The 20036-nt window shown below is 37.3% G+C and overlaps 1 protein-coding gene across 1 annotated transcript; it reads left to right on the forward strand.

The window, feature by feature from the left end:
- On the forward strand, positions 1 to 19709 carry grna (granulin a). Its single transcript, XM_032586610.1, has 18 exons — positions 1 to 120; positions 712 to 852; positions 2677 to 2814; positions 3919 to 4047; positions 4688 to 4769; positions 5632 to 5738; positions 5924 to 6077; positions 6160 to 6291; positions 7560 to 7657; positions 9957 to 10199; positions 10845 to 11087; positions 11734 to 11976; positions 12624 to 12866; positions 13512 to 13754; positions 13994 to 14335; positions 17607 to 17843; positions 18070 to 18327; positions 18965 to 19709. The coding sequence occupies exons 2-18, from the start codon at positions 712 to 714 to the stop codon at positions 19106 to 19108; spliced, it is 3177 nt and encodes a 1058-aa protein (XP_032442501.1). The 5' UTR covers positions 1 to 120; the 3' UTR covers positions 19109 to 19709.
- The last annotated feature ends 327 nt before the right edge of the window (positions 19710 to 20036 follow it).

The following is a 20036-nucleotide window of genomic DNA, read 5'->3' on the forward strand; positions in this document are numbered from 1 at the left end:
ATGGGGGCGTACTCGGGATGACACAGGTCCGGCAGGACTCTTTGTGGGGATTCACTGCGGTGAGACGCAGCGGGGAAGCTCCACTGTCACTTCACAACAGCCTTTCTGTCTTTAATAAAGGTAAGAGCACTGTAAAACCTCTTTTACGTTCAATCCGCTGGAAAAATGCTAACAAATTTTAGCAAACCTCTATGGCTGAAACTTAAAAAGTAGATTTTTTTATTCGAAAAAAACCCAAACTTTAACGTTATTCAATATTTATGCAAATTTCACATGTCTTCGTAACATTTATACATATTAAATATGTAGTAGTTGTCTTTTTAGTGACGCTGGGAGTGTTGTGTATACAACTCTCTCCTTTGTGCAGGGAGACAAAGACAATATGATGAGGAAGTACTACCACAGGAAACAAACAAATATATCTAGACACTGAGATTCTGTAAATGTATGTTTCTTTGTGTCAAACGGGCTAAAATATAAATAATAACCCATCATTTTCAGTTCATACAGACTGATTTTTATAACAGAATTATCGTAAAAGTCACACTTTCAAGGTTATCTGATAACTGCTCAGCAAAACCCTGGAATCTAACAGTTTATGCTGCTATTTGAGGACTCAAATAATCATTTTTGAAAGTGGAAAAGGGGGTTTTAATTTTCACTTTACTTTTTCGAGACTGCCTGTTAGTGAGTGCTTTTCGCTGCTTGCAGATGCAGACCTGGGTTGTGATCTGTTGGGCTATCTTTGCCGTGGTCGGTGCAGATGAGTGTCCGGATGGAGGCAGGTGTGCGGAAGGTCAAACCTGCTGCAGCAGCCCAACGAACAGCTATGGCTGCTGCCCGTTTGATCAGGTACATGTGGCTGCACAACAAATTTCTCTAAGCATCTTTCTGTCTGGGGTATCAGTTAAATGTCAATGGTGGGATACTATAATATGTTTTTACTAGTACAATACAAGATAATTCTTCTCATTATTATTTAGAAACTAGTTTCTGCAAATAATACAACACAGACAAACAAGTAATTTGTTATGAGCATGTTACAAAATTCGTTTTTCACATTTAATTTTAACGTGTACAAAACAATGAAGGAAGTGTTGTAGAACTATGCATGTGACTTGGATTAATTTTAGTTCCTTAAATGGAATTTATACTCCACTCTCTAGTAGGATGTTGTAATAGCAAAATAAACTATGTATTTCTCTACATTATATTTACAAATAGATACAGTACAACATATGTGAATGATTTCTGGAGTAAACATTTGTTCTGTTATTTTTTCCACAAATTTAGGCTTCCAAAGTTTAAAAGCAGAAAACATTTGTTCATGCAAAAACTATTTATTTCCCAAAAAAAAAACAACTACATTTTTTTTTGCGAGAATTTTCAACCTACAGTCAAAACTCTCCTACAAAACCAAATTTTGATAAATATTTTGTAAATAAAGCAACAGCTAGCATCAATAAAAATCTAAATTATGGCATTCTTGCACCATCTTATTTGATCTTTGAGTTTATTTTAGCCCTGTTATTATCTTAATTGTTGCTACATATGTTTAAAAAAGGAACAAAGAATTTTGAATTGAAATTTAGAGTTTAAGTTTAAACCAGTTGCTAGAATTAGCTAACAAACACTGGAACATCTAGCATAAGAGAAAATTAAAAATGACCAAGTTCTTCCTCCTAACTTTTTATATGAAAATTATTTTTTAATTATTATTAATTTAGTATAAGTATATTACAAAAACCTAGAGTAAAGACTGCTGAACAAAAATGAACTGGATTATCCAGTTTTGATAAAATGGCATTAGCCTAGCAAACAAGGAAGAGTTTGCAAAATTCAAGTTAACAAATTCCTTCACTTAAAGGAAGGAATTTGTACTTATCTAAAGTATGATCTTGTTGATTTTTTAACATTTTTGAAATATCTTTATAACCAAGAACCAAGATGCCAAAAACTAACAGAATTTGCTTATTTTTCTTCACATTTAGCTTGGATTGGCTTAGCTGGCAGAAGCTAGATGTTTCACACTGCAAAAATACAAATTCTTACCAATTATTTTCCGTCTAGTTTCTAGTGTAAATATATTAGTACACTTGAAATAAGCCTTACTAGTAACTCAGCAAAAAATATTAGTCAATAGATAATTTGTCAATGGAGCTAGTACCTTTTCATCTAAATTAAGGAATTATTCACTTTAAACTTAGTTGTAAGTCAGTTTTGTCTGATTTCAAGTGTCCTGGAATAATTGCATTAGAAAATAGACCAAAATACTTGGTAGGATTTTGTGTTTTTGCAGTGCATGTATTTCTCTTTATGGCCCTTTAGCTTCACCTTCATTTTAAGCTGAGTTGCTTAAGTTTTGCTCCATCAATTATTCACAGTTGTACTATTCTTATTAAAATATTTTTATCACAAAAGGCTTCTACACATCCTCATGGCACATTCAGCTATGACGTACCGTTTAACCTTATTATGTCCATGTCGCAGTTAAATTGACATAGCAGATAAAGTTTCTGTACTCTAAAGTAAACGTTATTCTATAGTAGCGCTATTCATACCGGAAGGTGTTTTACTACTGTATAAACTAGATAAAAGAGCTAGCCTCATTCAGAGTAGGAGATATCCGTACTAACTTTGGTAGTCAAAGTGTTCCCGCTACTCCCGTCTCCACAGGCTGAATGCTGTGAGGATCACATCCACTGCTGTCCAGCAGACACGATCTGCGACTCAGAGGCGTCCCGCTGTGTGAACGCCACCGTGTCCATCCCATGGATGGAAAGGAGCTCCGCTCTCCAGCGCACAGTCTCTAAAGTACGAGTAACATCCTCTTGTTTTCATCCACAAACCCGGTTTAAGCATACGTAGTTCTTATAAGACGTAGCACTTCCGTGAACTTGGTAACGGACAGCCATCTTAGCAGGCAGTTGCTATGGAGTTGCTATGACAACAGTAAACCGTGAAGCAACAAGATCAGAACTAGTGCTTACCGCGTTCCTAACTTATAAACTGCATAAATACATTACAACTATTATTACATTACATTTCTGAGTACAACAGCTACCTTTGTGTAATACTAAGATGAATATCAGTGATATTTACTGTAGTACGTACTGCCGAAGTAGCAAAATTAGCTTAGCTAATGTAGCTTTTAGCTGCTAGCTAAGACGTGTATGTCATGGCTGGGCAGAGTACCCAAAAATTGTACTCAATTTCACTACTTCAGCATATTTTTACTCAAGTAAAAGTAAAAAGTAGCTGTCCAATAAATTACTCAAGTCAGACTAGAAAGTATTTGGTAAAAAGTCTACTCAAGTAAGTAACTAATCAAATTATCAATCATTTAATATTTAAAAATTACATTATCAGACAGACCAAAATAACGAAAACTGCAGGTGTGAATCTGTTTCTGGTGAATGTTTGGTTAAAACACGTTTGTTCTTCATTCACTGAAGTTACTCAGAGTGGGTAGAGTATCCACAAGTTTTACTCAAGTAAAAGTAGAAATACTTCATAAGAAAATTACTCAAGTAAAAGTAACATTTACAACATTGTAAATACTCCTAAAAGTATTTTTTTTCCCCGAAAATGTTACTCAAGTAAATGTAACTGAATAAATGTACTCCCCAGCTCTGATTACAACTATTACTCTGTTACAATTTGAATACTTGTCCACATCATCTGACATATTTTCTTTCTCTCTCTCATACGGGTCAATCCCAACAGCAACCATTTTTTTAATGCACCTTGGTCTCGCACATTGGTCAAGAGTGTCCACATATTTTATTTTTGTTTGCCGTGAAGACATGGGTTCCTCTATCCGTGCGTTTGCCTATTAAGATGGCGCAGATCACTTTTAGTTCAGACTTGTGGGAACTATGTATTCTCAGTGGCGTTCCTCATTTGTTGTCCATGCAGTCCTTCAGGATGATCAAGTCCTACATGGGTGAAGACGACGATAACATCTGTCCCGATCAATCACGATGCCCTGCTGAGTTTTCCTGCCTGAAGGCTTTGACAAAGTTTGGATGCTGTCCGCTAGCAAAGGTAATCAAATTTTAGTTTTTGAGCCTTAAAACTGCAGAATGTAACTTTTATAATACATATTTTTTACATATTTGTTGACATCATGACTTTTTTATGACAGCATGGTATGAGACAGATGATCTTTGAAAAAGATTTAGCTCCTCTGCCTTGTCCCACTAGAAACAACCAATCAGAGCCAGGAGGCGGGTCTTAGTGCTGTCTATCATCTTCTGTTATTCTCCCCTTGCTCTGTGCTACGTTGCAGCTAGCACAGCCTGTTATGAATGCTCAGGGCAGTTAGCACAGCCAGCAATGGCGGATAAACTGTTTTCCTCTAACGGTAACGCATGTGGTTGATTAACAACACTAAGCCCCTCCTCCTGGCTCTTATTGGTTGTTTTCGGTTGGAACGATGCATTTCGTCAGACTGGAATAGTAGCTGAGGGAAACGGTGGAGGAGATCGATTATCTGTCTCACAACAAACTGTCACAAAATATACTGCTCAAAAAAATAAAGGGAACACTTTAAGTGTTAAACACCTGTTTAAGTGTTCCCTTTATTTTTTTGAGCAGTGTATTTGCAAATACAATCTTGTCGTTTTGGATAAGTGAGTGTGTGAGGATTTCAGGGATGTTTTTCTAACTTGATGTCATCCAACAGGGAATCTCCTGCTCTGATGGAAAGCACTGCTGTCCTGAGGGCCACCACTGCAGCATCGACAGCCGCTCCTGCATCAAAAAAGGTTGGATTTATCATAATATTCATCTTTGTCAGTCTTTCATCTTTGTTTAAGGCTGCAACTAACAATTACTCTGACGATTAATCGATTAATCGGGTAATGAAATCAGCAGATTCTTCATTTAATCTCATAAACCTATTTTATGCAATATTAAATACATTAAAAGATGCAAACATTTAATTACTTTTTTAGAAAATAAAATAAACATTTTATCACCTAAAATGCATTAACATAGAATTCTTTTTGAGGCAAGGAATGCTTTTTCAGCTAAAAAAATTATTTCAGTTATGCTAAAAACTCGACCATTTACATTATACAATATAGAGTATGGCTGATCTGTTGACTATTTTTTGGATTAAACAATTTATTAATTGAAAAGCAAACTATGTTTTCTTTACAGAATTTGAACCAGGTGAAGTTTAAACTGCAACTTAAGGAATTTAGGGTAGAACATATTTGCAGACAAAGGTTGTTTTCTTTATTTTAATGCAAAAATGTTTATTTTATTTTTTTTACAGTTTTGGCTTACTTGCTGCTCTAACTATGTTCTGTCAGCAAATTACACCTTTTCATTTTACTGCAGTAAATGATTAATCGACTGCTAAATTAGTTGATGATTATTTAAATCATCGATTAATCACTATTAATTGTTTCAGCTCCGTCATTATTATTTTAGTTTTTATAATTCTGTTGTTTTATTTTTGGTGAAAAAACTTATGACTGTGTAGAGATGGCATGTCCAAATGATCAGATGAATTCACTTGCTGTGAGATGATTAATCAATTACTAAATTAGTTGATTATTTCAATCATAATCGTGATTAATCATTTCAGCTCTATCATTTTTTTGTTTGTTTTTTTTAAAGAACTTGTGACAGCCGTCCAGTGTAGCGACGGCGTTTCTGAATGCCCGGATGAAACGACCTGCTGTGAGACTCCAGAAGGCAAATGGGGTTGCTGTCCAATGCCAAAGGTATGCAGTAATCAGTCTTCACTCATATTGCTCCATATTAGTTAGACTTCACACTGTAAGTAAGATAGTAAAGGAGGAAAAAGTCAAATGGATGATTTGCATGACCCACATCGACTCACATCCAAGTTATCGCGTCTTTATTGTGTCTTATCCTTGGCTGACGTGTGACTTTATTGTCCAAACAGGCTGTGTGCTGCGATGATAAGAAACACTGCTGCCCTGAAGGGACAACATGCAACATTGAACAAATGAAATGCATTTCCATATCTACCAAAAAGGAGCTGCCGATGTGGGCTAAGTTCCCTGCCAGACAGAGAGCAGCCTGGGAGAACCAGAATGGTTAGGAGTGTGTGTCATCATGAAGGATTGGTGAACTGAACTTCACTATAATGAAGAAATCTGGGTGGGTTTGTTTTTCCAGAAGGTGAAGAAATTACCGCAAAGGCAGCTGATGAGGAAGAAGCAGAGAAATCCACTGAAGCTGCTACAGCCAATCAACTTTCTCCTCTGAAGGAGGAAGTGACTGTGTCATCTGTTGCTAAGGCAGACGGAGGTGAAATTTCACTTCATGCTTCTTGAAAGTTTTACCAGAAAGTGCCAGTTTTATACTAAGTAACATTCACACTAACAGGATTATTCACACTGTACTCAAATAAAAGTAGGCCTACTTCAACATATTTTATAAAGTAAAAAGTAGCCATCTAAGAATTTACTCAAGTAAGAGTAAAAAAGTCTTTGGTAAAAAGTCTACTATAGTACTTAGTAACTGATCAAATTATCAGTTATTTAATATTTAAAAATTACATAATCAGACGGACCAAAATATAAAGTTAAGTGTACATGTTGGTGTTTGAAGGACCAAAATTACAATAATTCATATAACTAATAAAAAATAACAAAATTAGGCAAAAGAACATTTTCCCAAATCAGTTTCTTTTAATGTAAAACTTATCAAACTTTAACAAAAACCGCAGGTGTCTGTGTCTGGTGATTTTTTGTTTGTTTTTCATTCAGTGGGTAGAGAAATCAGAAATTTTACTTCAGTAAAATTAGAGAAATACTTCATAATAAAATTACTCAAGTAAAAGTAAAAAGTACAGCGTAGTAAATACACTCCTAAAAGTAAATCTTTTCAAAAAAGTTACTCAAGTAGACTTACGTACATACTGATAGGTTTATTTTGTGATAACCTGCAAAGAATCAGCCAGAGACAGAGATTAGGTTTCTTTTGATTTCTTTTCTGCAGAATAGGAGAATTGAGAACAGACGCGACGAATCGCTGTCAAACACTGTCTGGACTCAATTCTGCCAGATCTTTCTTTGCATTTCTCTTTATTGTATAGAAAAAGGAGGTTGGGCTTCTCTTCACACAGTCACACAGAGAATTGACCAACCGTCTTTACATTCTGGAACCTCCTATGGACATGCCCTTATAAGGGCATGTGGTTGACCACAACTAATCAGTTACATATGGAACTAATAACACATGAATGTTTAACGTTTTTAGCTTCCAAGCAACCATCCTAAACAAAGTTAATAATATACTACAAAAGAAAGAAAAGTTAAGTAAAAATATGAAAAGAAGAATAATATGAGAGTAATAATATAAAAGAATAATATGAAAAGAATAATATGAAAACATAACTTGTAAAATAAACTCATGAGTAAATGAACAGGAGGATAATTTTTCTAACACATACACATTAAAAAGACACAAACACATTTTTTCTCACAATCTGATGCTTAGGATAGGAATTTTTAAAAACACATTATCCCAGCAGGAGAGTTGAATCAACTGAAATCTGCTTTCTTCTCCTTCAGTTTACAATGTGGCTTGCAATGAAACGGCCGCCTGTCCCGATGGCACCACCTGCTGCAAAACAAAGGAAGGTGGCTGGGCTTGTTGTCCTCTGACAGAGGTAAACTGGGACGATTTCTTAGAAATATTTTCAAAACTGATATATTGGAACTTTAAAAGGGACCCAAAAGTCACATTTTGCACATTTTTGTACTTCAATTTGGTCTCCACTTCTTCTAAAAACAAACAAAGCTCTTAAATAAACGACACAGTCGTTTTTGGGCAAGAAATTAATGTTTTTTGATGTCTGGAAAACATGCAGCTTCTAAAACCTCCGAAATATGACATCATACTGTTACCGTTACCAAGCAACCCACCCTGAGTTTCAGCATGCACAATGGCTGCTGGAAAACACAAGTGCTCTGTTGTTGAGTTACTATCCAAAAACCACTCACTGCATTCTCATTGGTTGTGCAGGAGGCCCCACTTCTACTTTTCTAAGATTTGGCTTGTTTAATTGTGCATCTCTTTGTAGCCATTTTCACATACTAGTGTAAATGTTGATTGTATTCAAAGGGACAAGAGGTCCTACAAGCTCAAGACTGGAATCTTATAATCTAAGTATGCAAAAAATGTGATGAACGTGATTTGCATAGACCGCGGGTCGACAACCTGCCGCATGCGGCTCTTTAGCGCTGCTCTAGTGGCTCTCTAGAAAAAATGTTTGAAAATGGAAAAAGATGGGGGTGGGAAATATACTTTTTGTTTTAATATGGTTTCTGTAGGAAGAGAAACGTGACACAATCATTCTTAAAGTTTTCCAATGCTATAAAAACATGTAGAATAAATACTAAATTTCAACATTTCTGTCAAGGAAGATTTGCGTCATAGCCTGTGACCTTTCTTTCAGCTGGGCGGGGTGCGAGGCATGTGGCTGTTGTAAACAAACCGACAGGTGTGTGGTGGGCCATGGATAGCAAAGGGGAAAAGAAAAATAGCAGAGGAGAGATTCTACAATTCTTGGACCGAATCATTGGCATTCATTGCCAATGCTGAAGGATTACCTGAATGTTTGCTATGTAGCGAGAAGTTGTCAGATAGCAAAAAGAGTACTGTACTTTCCTGACTATTGAGCGCATCTTACTGTAAGCCGCACCTACAATTTAAGAAAACAACAACAAAGAAACAAACAAACTGGAAATGTACCTATATAAGCCGCACCAGGCTATAAGCTGAATGGTTCATAGGGTGGGGAAAAAGTAGCAGCTTATAGTCCGAAAAATACGGTAATGTGGAAAGACATTTCCAGGGAAGGTATGTTACAATAGCTGCCGCATCAAGATTAAAGCTGCATCTTACATGCCCGATGTTGAGAAGCTGTCTAGTGATGTCTGTCAACAGAAGTCACATTAAACACGTAAGAACACAATCCTGCCATGGGCACATCTATTTAGTAATAAAGTGTTTGTTTCTATAAACTGACTGGTGGTTTTTGTCAGTATGTATTTAGAATGACACTTAGCGATATTATTGTGTTTTGTAGCTCAGGTCAGAGGACGGTTGTGTGTCAAAAGAGAAGCTGCTATGTTTTACCATTGCAAAAATGCAATGGTATTTGCTTGGCATTCGCATAGAAATCAAACTTAAACTGTATTAATTTAATTTTATATACTTTACCTTTTCAAAAGGCAAATTTATAATTTTATAACTGCAGGTTGTGTTTTATTGCACTCCGTTTGTTGCCCAGAGAAGGGGCCCGTTATGCACTTTCCGTTTTGTTGTTTATTCTCACATGTTGTGTTTTCGATCACACACTTTACGGTGATTATTTACAAAGAGCGATCGTCGTTTTGCAAACTGCATTTGGGACCAATGCTTTCCGAGTTCCAAAAGGAAAAAAATGACCCTTTCCCTGACGATCTTCATAATACAAATTACATAAAACATCTGATTTGTTAATTGCATTTCTTTAATTTTATCAATGTAAGGAAACATTATACATTAATATTGTAACGGACGGTAAACTTAAAGCACTTAAAGCACCATCAGACAACAGAACAGTCACATGGTGCGTCATTCCTTCCAGGACGCACTGCAGGGAAAATAAGCATTTAATCACCAATGTTTATTATGTATACACTTAGTCATTTTGACAATAGGCTAATATAAACACTTAAAGCCTGTTTTGCCTTCATTATAAGCTTTATATAAGGCTTTTAATTTTTTTGCGGCTCCGGACAGATTTGTTTTTTTTGTTTTTTTGGTCCGATATGGCTCTTTCAACATTTTGGGTTGCCAATCCTGGCATAGACCATTGACCTATCCTAACCTATTAAAGGAAGCATAGTATGTCACTTTTAACAGTTCAAAGTGCCTCTGGGTATTTATTTAATTCGTTTTGTCCACCATGTCATCCTCAGGCTGTTTGCTGTGAAGATTTTATACACTGCTGTCCAAAGGGGAAGAAATGTAACGTGGCAGCAGGAAGATGTGAAGACGACCTTATCTCCATCCCCTGGTTTCAGAAGAAACCAGCGATCTCCAGACCGAGTGTGGAGGTGCAGGTGAAGAATGTGCCATGTGACGACACCACCGCCTGTCCTGATGGCACCACCTGCTGCAAAACAAAAGAAGGCGGCTGGGCTTGTTGTCCTCTGACCGAGGTAAACTGGGACAATTTCTTAGAAATATTTTCAAAACTTACATATTTAACCTTAAAGGTGACCCAAAAGTCACATGTTGCACATTTTTGTACTTCAATTTGGTCTCCACCTCTACTAAAAACAGACACTTCTCTTAAATAAACGACACAGTCGTTTTTGGGCAATAAATTAATATTTTTTGGTGTCTGGAAAACGAGCCGCTTCAAAAACCTCTGGAGTACGACATCATACTGCGCCGTTACCAAGCAACCCACGTTAAGTTTCACAATGTACAATGGCTGCTGGAAAACATAAGTGTTTTGTTGTTGAGTTACCATCCAAAAACCACTCACTGCATTCTCATTGGTTGTGCAGGAGGCCCCACTTCTGCTTTTCTAAGATGTTGGCTTGTATAATTGTGCATCTCTTTGTAGCCATTTTCACATATTAGTGTAAATGTTGATTGTATTCAAAGTGACAAGAGGTCCTACAAGTTCAAGACTGGAATCTTATTGTCTAAGAATGCAAAAAAAGTCATGAACGTGATTTGCACAGTCCATCAACCTATCCTAACGCTATTAAAGGAAGCATAGTATGTCACTTTTAACAGTTCAAAGTGCCTCTTGGTATTTATTTAATTCGTTTTGTCCACCATGTCATCCTCAGGCTGTTTGCTGTGAAGATTTTATACACTGCTGTCCAAAGGGGAAGAAATGTAACGTGGCAGCAGGAAGATGTGAAGACGGCCTTCTCTCCATCCCCTGGTTTGAGAAGAAACCAGCGATCTCCAGACCGGGTGTGGAGGTGCAGGTGAAGAATGTGCCATGTGACGACACCACCGCCTGTCCTGATGGCACCACCTGCTGCAAAACAAAAGAAGGCGGCTGGGCTTGTTGTCCTCTGACCGAGGTAAACTGGGACAATTTCTTAGAAATATTTTCAGAAAAGATATATTGGAACCTTAAAGGTGACCCAAAAGTCACATTTTGCACATTTGTATACTTCTATTTGGTCTCCACCTCTTCCAAAAACTGACAAAACTCTTAAATAAATGACACAGTCGTTTTTTGGCAATAAATTAATGTTTTTTGGTGTCTGGAAAACAAGCCGCTTCAAAAACCTCCGAAATACGACATCATACAGTTACCGTTACCAAGCAATCCACTTTGAGTTTCAGCACGTACAATGGCTGCTGGAAAACACAAGTGCTCTGTTGTTGAGTTACCATCCAAAAACCACTCACTGCATTCTCATTGGTTGTGCAGGAGGCCCCACTTCTGCTTTTCTAAGATGTTGGCTTGTATAATTGTGCATCTCTTTGTAGCCATTTTCACATATTAGTGTAAATGTTGATTGTATTCAAAGTGACAAGAGGTCCTACAAGTTCAAGACTGGAGTCTTATAATCTAAGAATGCAAAAAATGTGATGAACATGATTTGCATAGACCATCAACCTATCCTAACCTATTAAAGGAAGCATAGTATGTCACCTTTAACAGTTCAAAGTGCCTCTGGGTATTTATTTAATTCGTTTTGTCCACCATGTCATCCTCAGGCTGTTTGCTGTGAAGATTTTATACACTGCTGTCCAAAGGGGAAGAAATGTAACGTGGCAGCAGGAAGATGTGAAGACGGCCTTCTCTCCATCCCCTGGTTTGAGAAGAAACCAGCGATCTCCAGACCAGGTGTGGAGGTGCAGGTGAAGAATGTGCCATGTGACGACACCACCGCCTGTCCTGATGGCACCACCTGCTGCAAAACAAAAGAAGGCGGCTGGGCTTGTTGTCCTCTGACAGAGGTAAACTGGGACAATTTCTTAGAAATATTTTCAAAACTTACATATTGGAACCTTAAAGGTGACCCAAAAGTCACATTTTGCACATTTGTATACTTCTATTTGGTCTCCACCTCTTCCAAAAACTGACAAAACTCTTAAATAAATGACACAGTCGTTTTTTGGCAATAAATTAATGTTTTTTGGTGTCTGGAAAACAAGCTGCTTCAAAAACCTCCGAAATACGACATCATACAGTTGCCGTTACCAAGCAACCCACGTTGAGTTTCAGCACGTACAATGGCTGCTGGAAAACACAAGTGCTCTGTTGTTGAGTTACTATCCAATAACCACTTACTGCATTATAATTGGTTGTGCAGGAGGCCCCACTTCTACTTTTCTAAGATGTTGGCTTGAATAATTGTGCATCTCTTTGTAGCCATTTTCACATATTAGTGTAAATGTTGATTGTATTCATAGTGACAGGAGGTCCTACAAGCTCAAGACTGGAGTCTTATAATCGAAGTATGCAAAAAAAAGTGATGAACATGATTTGCATAGACCATTGACCTATCCTAACCTATTAAAGGAAGCATAGTATGTCACCTTTAACAGTTCAAAGTGCCTCTGGGTATTTATTTAATTCGTTTTGTCCACCATGTCATCCTCAGGCTGTTTGCTGTGAAGATTTTATACACTGCTGTCCAAAGGGGAAGAAATGTAACGTGGCAGCAGGAAGATGTGAAGACGGCCTTCTCTCCATCCCCTGGTTTGAGAAGAAACCAGCGATCTCCAGACCGGGTGTGGAGGTGCAGGTGAAGAATGTGCCATGTGACGACACCACCGCCTGTCCTGATGGCACCACCTGCTGCAAAACAAAAGAAGGCGGCTGGGCTTGTTGTCCTCTGACCGAGGTAAACTAGGACAATTTCTTAGAAATATTTTCAAAACTTACATATTGGAACCTTAAAGGTGACCCAAAAGTCACATGTTGCACATTTTTGTACTTCTATTTGGTCTCCACCTCTACTAAAAACAGACAAAACTCTTAAATAAACGACACAGTCATTTTTGGGCAATAAATGAATTTTTTTTGGTGTCTGGAAAACGAGCCGCTTCAAAAACCTCTGGAGTACGACATTATACTGCGCCGCTACCAAGCAACCCACGTTGAGTTTCACCATGTACAATGGCTGCTGGAAAACACAAGTGTTTTGTTGCTGAGTTACCATTCAAAAACCACTCACTGCATTCTCATTGGTTGTTCAGGAGGCCCCACTTCTGCTTTTCTAAGATGTTGGCTTGTATAATTGTGCATCTCTTTGTAGCCATTTTCACATATTAGTGTAAATGTTGATTGTATTCAAAGTGACAAGAGGTCCTACAAACTCAAGACTGGAATCTTATAATCTTAGTATGCAAAAAAAGTGATGAACGTGATTTGCATAGACCATTGACCTATCCTAACCTATTAAAGGAAGCATAGTATGTCACCTTTAACAGTTCAAAGTGCCTCTGGGTATTTATTTAATTCTTTTTGTCCACCATGTCATCCTCAGGCTGTTTGCTGTGAAGATTTCATACACTGCTGTCCAAAGGGGAAGAAATGTAACGTGGCAGCAGGAAGATGTGAAGACGGCCTTCTCTCCATCCCCTGGTTTGAGAAGAAACCAGCGATCTCCAGACCGGGTGTGGAGGTGCAGGTGAAGAATGTGCCATGTAACGACACTGCCGCCTGTCCTGATGGCACCACCTGCTGCAAAACAAAAGAAGGCAGCTGGGCTTGTTGTCCTCTACCTAAGGTTAGCAAACCAACAGTTGACCTCCAGCGAATTTGAAGAATATAGTTTCTCTAACCGCGTTTTAGGGATTAAACTGGCTAATTTCGTAAAAACATTCTGGAGGAAGTACAGACACTTCCTTCAGAAGGCATTAAGTATCACCTTTAAAGATCACTATGGATTTTTAAAGGTGATCTATTATGCTTCTTTCTCCCATGGCTACAAATGTATTTCATTTTATCTGACACTTTATTTGCTAGGCGGTCTGCTGTGACGACCATGAGCACTGCTGCCCTGAAGGCACCACCTGTAACCCGACCAGCACCGGTTGTTTACAAGCTTCAGCCTCAACGCCCTTCATACTGCAGGTTGCTGCGTTCACCACTCCGGTACCCACCACAACAACCCAAAGCTTGGTGACAACCTCAGCAGAGACCAGTGAAGAGGATGAGCGACCCACACAAGAGGGAGATAATGAAGAGGAAGAGGAGGAGAAGGAAGAAGAGAGGAATCAGTGTGATGAACACACCAGCTGCCCTCGGGACACAACCTGCTGCTTTATGCAGTCGTGTAAGAAGTGGGGCTGCTGCCCACTGCCAAAGGTGAGTTCTGCTACTCGCTAACCTGGTTTAGTTTGCTTTAATCCATGTAGAGTTCGTTTTCCTACAAAGTCTGGTTTGTTTGAGGAGGTGTGAATGCGTAATCGAACTCTGATACGAGCCAAAAATTAACTCTGATCCTCCTACAAACCTTGGTCTCTGTTTGGTTGAAGTGAACTCAGGCTCAATTCGAATGCATTTTGAACGCCAAGCGGTCCAGAGACTGTTCCAGAAGCAAGAAGTGCGTTACAGGGCAGAGCATTCTGGGTAAATACAACCAGCACAAACGTGCTAACCTAGTGCTAACCGAAAAAATGGCTCATGTCTTTTGCTGAAGAGAAAAGAGAAGTCCTACAACTGGTAAAATCCTTTTCATGTTTGCTTACATTTTGTGAAAAAGAAAGTTCTTCAGAGGTTTGCGTTTTACTTTCCTTAGTGGTTCTTGGTGCAGCGCCCCCACAGGCGAGGAGGGGAACAGGTTTTCTAAGAATTTGGTCCAGTGCAGTTTGGAAGCACAATGCTGCATTAAGGCCATTGTAGATTAAAAAAAAAGAAGTAAATTTCCACCAAAAAACTCAGATATTTTTTCATTACGCAATCTTAAGAATTTTTTTTAGAAAAAACATGATAAAAAGTAATAAATGTTGACTTTTCAAACTCAGAAAATGTACAAAAGTCAAAAATTGTAGAATTTTTAAACTCATGAATGAGTTTAAAAACGTTTTTTCTATTTACAATGGCCCAAATTCACTATTGTATGAAACTGAACCGCAGCAGCTAGAAATGTAGAAAATGTTGCAACTTTAGTCACCAGTTGAACCGAGTTTACCAAACTTTGAGGTGTGAAAACACTTTTGAGCTGCATAATTAAACTTATAAAGACTTTTTAGCAAAGCAGTGCTACAAAAATGTGACTCGTGAATCTGAACTGCGTTAATTTCTTAATAATAATGTAGTTTAAGTACCAGAATCCATTTTCATTTATTGAAGGAAAACTAGAACTACACAGCTGATTATGGCTGGCCTTCCACTACTGACCAGATCCAACTTCACAATGGCTCTAAAGATCTGAGTGTTTTGTGGTCAAAAAAGGAGAAGTTAGTCATAGAAACGATTGTAGATACTTATTGAACAACCTACAAAGGAAGCTAAATGTCAAAGTCGTGCAAAGAAACAAGAAGAAGCTATTTAATGTAAATGATAAGTTGCAAAAAAGAACAGTGATGATTGTTATCAACATTACTGACACAAACCCCCATTATTGATGCAGATTTATCAAAATAGGAAACATTTTGGTTCATTTTCTCAACTAGAGGCGCATATTTAGTTATAATAAATATTTCAATGATTACACTGCAAAAATGCACATTTTTATCGAGTATTTTCGGTCTAGTTTTAGTGCAAATATCTTAGTACACTTTAAATAAGACAAAACTAACTCATAAGTAACTTTTCAGCAAGACATTTGAGCTGTTTGCAGTTAATAATTCCTTAATATTGATACAAAACAAAAGTACTAGTTATTAGCAAACTATTTCACTTATAACAAGATATTGTTCACATGTTTACGTTATGTAACTGGAACTTTCCATCAATGTTAAGGAAATATTGACTTAAAACAAGCTGATAACCTGATGAAACATTACATGTAAGTTAGTTTAGCCTTTTTTCAAATGTACTAAGGTATTTTCAATAGAATCTAGACAAAAATACTTGGCAAAAAATTGAGTTTTTACAGTGTATCTCAGACTGCTTGTTTTTTATTATTCAAAAACCACTTTTCCTAGAGCATGGTGATATTTTTTTAACGTTTTCTACAAGTAGAAAAGCACAAAAAACATAAACACATATACTGACCTAAAAAAGAACAGAATCCAGATATTTAAACCATTAGGACAGACTTTTTGTGTTTCATATAAATGTTTTCTAGATTTGAAATTGAGTTTTGGAACCTGCAGCATGATTAGTATTATTTCATTTGACTCTATTAAAGTGAAACATAATATATTAATGCTTTGCAATAAAATCAAAACCTACAGAATTTACTATCATTAAATTGTCACAATACCACATTAGTTGTTGTAATCCCCTGAGGTCTGCAGTGTTGGCTAAAGCAGATAATAGATTATTGATTTTATTTTCTAATCTGCATACATTTGACATCCAAGAGGCAAATTTCACCACCAGCATTTGTAAAATAAAAAAGAGTCAAGTTAAAATATGCTGCAAAAGCCACAGAGAAGATTTGAAACTACACGGTTAATCCAGCCACTGACAGACCAGCTGATATTTCTGGCCTTTAAACTTACTTTCAATTCTGTTTTCTATCATATGATAAATATCTCAACACCCACACAACTGTCACACCAGAGTACACTCAGTCTTCGATCTGACCAAAAGAAATCTGAAAGAACTTTTATCACACTTACTAGTGCATTTTAATTTAATAAAAATATAATAAAAAATCTTGCTTGTTTCCCTTAAATAAATTCACACGGAGAGATATATCTCATTTATTCTTGATAATTTGATTGATGCTTGATGCTTACAGCTACCCTGCAAACAAAAAAAAGATTTTGTCTAGATTTAAGTCCCAAAGTCTTAGTACAATCAAAATAAAACAAACTAACAGGAAACATTTCAGCAAGAAATATGAGCTTGTTTTAAATAAATAATTCCTTAATATTGATTTTAAAAAGTACCAGTTCCAGTAGCAGATTTTACACCCATAACCAAACATTTTTCCCGTTTTATAAGTGAAATAATCTGCCAACTGAAGCATTGCAATTTTTTAACCAATATTAAGGAATTGTTGTCTGAAAAGTTACTTGTCTATTAGTTTTGTCTTAGTTAAAGTTTACTAAGATATTTGCACTAGGAAAACTTGGTAATATTTGTGTTGTTTCAGATTATGGCTTAAATTTCTTTTGATGGCTGTATAATAACAGTTGGTCATATCTAAGCTACATTTTTGGTTTATGTTAGCTGTCTGTCAGAATAGTTAAAATTAACAGTAATAAGTGCCTGAAAAACATTTCATTGAGTAAATAAATGCTAGTGTTTCGCTTTTTGATGTAAATACTGTCTCAGTGACTTTAATGTCAAAAATTCACCACTTCCTGTCATGAGACAGGAAGTGGTGAATTTAAATTTAAATGCATCTTTTTTTCCTGTGACTGAGAGTTCGGTCTTACTACTGAAGAAAGCGGAAGTAACAACCGTACTGTATGGCTGATGTGAAAGTCACACCTCCAACTCTCACTTCTTCTACCAGGCCGTGTGTTGCGCCGACGGTAACCATTGTTGCCCGGAAAACTACAAATGTAACGAGGACAAGACGACGTGCGTCAGAGGGGAAGTGGAAATCCCGTGGTACACCAAACTCCCCGCCATTACCAGCGTCCAGGTTGATCCCAACAACGTCCAGTGCGGCGACGACCACCAGTGTCCTGAACGCACCTCCTGCTGCAAGCTGTTCACCGGCGAGTGGGGCTGCTGCCCGCTGCAAAATGTGAGATTACCGGCCGATTCCAAAATTTTTTATTATTATCTCTACATGTTTTTTCTCGCCCTTCGTCCTCCGGCAGCCTCTTCTTTGAAGAACAGTTGTATTTTTCTCAGAATTCTGAGAATTGTGAAATTGTATTATTATTATTTTTTCAATGTCAGCAGAATAACGGAAGCTGAGTGCAGCAGGGTTTGCTGATGTAATGTAAGACTTGGTGTTTTCTGTTCAGGCTGTGTGCTGCTCAGATAAGGAGCACTGCTGCCCACAGGGCTACACCTGCGACGTCCTCTCCAATAGCTGCCAGAAGCTCATCTTGCTGCAGCTGGAGACGCTCCCGCTGATACCGGTGTTCCTCCCGGAGTACCGTCTTCAGTTCGCGCCTCTGAAGCACAGAGACGTCCAGTGTGACGCGCAGAAAAGCTGCCCGGACGACAACACCTGCTGCAGGACGTCTGCCACCACCTGGGGCTGCTGCCCGGCTCCTCATGTAGGAAACGCTTCACTGTCTTACAGACACACACACCTTGAATCATGCATTTATTTGGCACAATTAGTTAATCAGTTGTGAAGTTAGACTAAGTTCTTTAATCATAGTGTCACAAAATGCACAGATTTATCTTAACAACTCTCCAGCATTAAGTTTCTGATGCATTTGATGCTGCAGACTCCAGTGGTTAATCACTAGACCAGACCGATATTTTCTGGATTTCTAAGCATAAGTATGGAAAAAGATTAGTGCCACCAAAAAAAGATTATTACATTCTGACTTTAATCTCAGAATTCTGATTCTAATCTTCTATTTTATTTTATTTGTCGCAGAGGTTCTTTTTAAATTATTTCCAGTTTTAGTGAACTAATTTCTGAGCCTAAGTTTGCTTTCTTGTGCTTTTCTTGAGAGAATGTGTTTTACAGTGAAATTGTGTCTGAATTTGTACAACAATAACAAGACGGCATTTTCTATTGTCTGACATTAAAGTTTGCTTGATTATGTGAAACATGAGCAACAAACGTAAAGGAGCAAGCCATAGAAATGTGTCATAAAAATGCTTTAAATCCTATGATGTACTGTTGTCATGAGATGCATGGAGTTGTTTAACCTAGAGCGCCCTCTGTTGGCCTTGCAGGCGGTGTGCTGCAGCGACATGAAGCACTGCTGTCCCTCCGGCTACACCTGCACAGAGGAAGGCTCCTGCGTCCAGAACTCCGGGCTTAACTGGCAGACATGGGACATGTTCTCCACCAACAAGAAGAGAGCTCTAATTCTATGAAAACATGCTGAAATTAATTTCTACTTGAAGAAAATTAATATAAAATACATTTAATACTTTATGCTAAAACATGCTAAATGGTGAACAGTAAAACTGAATTGCACTTAAGGAGGCTCTTAGGGAACGTGAGCTTAGATTGAAAAGTTTCTGTCTGCATGTTTGGTGCAACAGAAGGTTGTTTTTCTCCTGCACACAGTTTAATACTTGAAACTCTAACAAATCAAGAAAAAAACTGAAACACTCCGAATACAACATAGATCTTCTCACTAAATCATTGTTGTCATGATCTGCTGCAGCTGCCTTTTGTTCACAAACTGCATTCCTCTGTCAATAATCTGTCATTTTTCTCGAAATCAATAATAACCAATGACAGTTTGGAATGGACTGTTACATTTAAACGATTAACATTAATTTTGTTGGTAAATCAGCTTGAGGCTTCATATTGAATTGAAAAAAAAGTGCGGATCGTTGATTCATTTAATTCTTCTCATCAATCAAACTTATTGATTTGGGGCAAAACTATTAATTTAATTGTTGTGGCTTAATTAAAAAACAAATCTGTGTTTTCCATGAAACTAATAAACAAGAAATGACATTAAAATGTTTTTGTGTCATTCTTTTTTTGTGTAATAACATGATAAATATAATTTTAAACTAAACCTGCATTATTAAGAAAACCATTTTGTTTTTTTAACTCTCTTAATTCATTTTGTTTATTAAAATAAACAGCTATTTCCAAGCCGTTCTGCTATTTTGGTGGGTGTTGATGGTAGGTAAGCTACATAGACAATATGTTTGCAATTGGGACCAAAATCTCAGGTTTATTTTATTCAGGGGCCTGAACATCTAAAAAAAATAAATGTATTTTAATTAGAATTATTAAAGCTATTTTTTATTTTTTCACTTTTATTTGCAATAATTACAATAA

Source organism: Xiphophorus hellerii, chromosome 16 (assembly GCF_003331165.1).
Source record: "Xiphophorus hellerii strain 12219 chromosome 16, Xiphophorus_hellerii-4.1, whole genome shotgun sequence".
In the NCBI taxonomy this organism is placed as follows: Eukaryota; Metazoa; Chordata; class Actinopteri; order Cyprinodontiformes; family Poeciliidae; genus Xiphophorus; species Xiphophorus hellerii.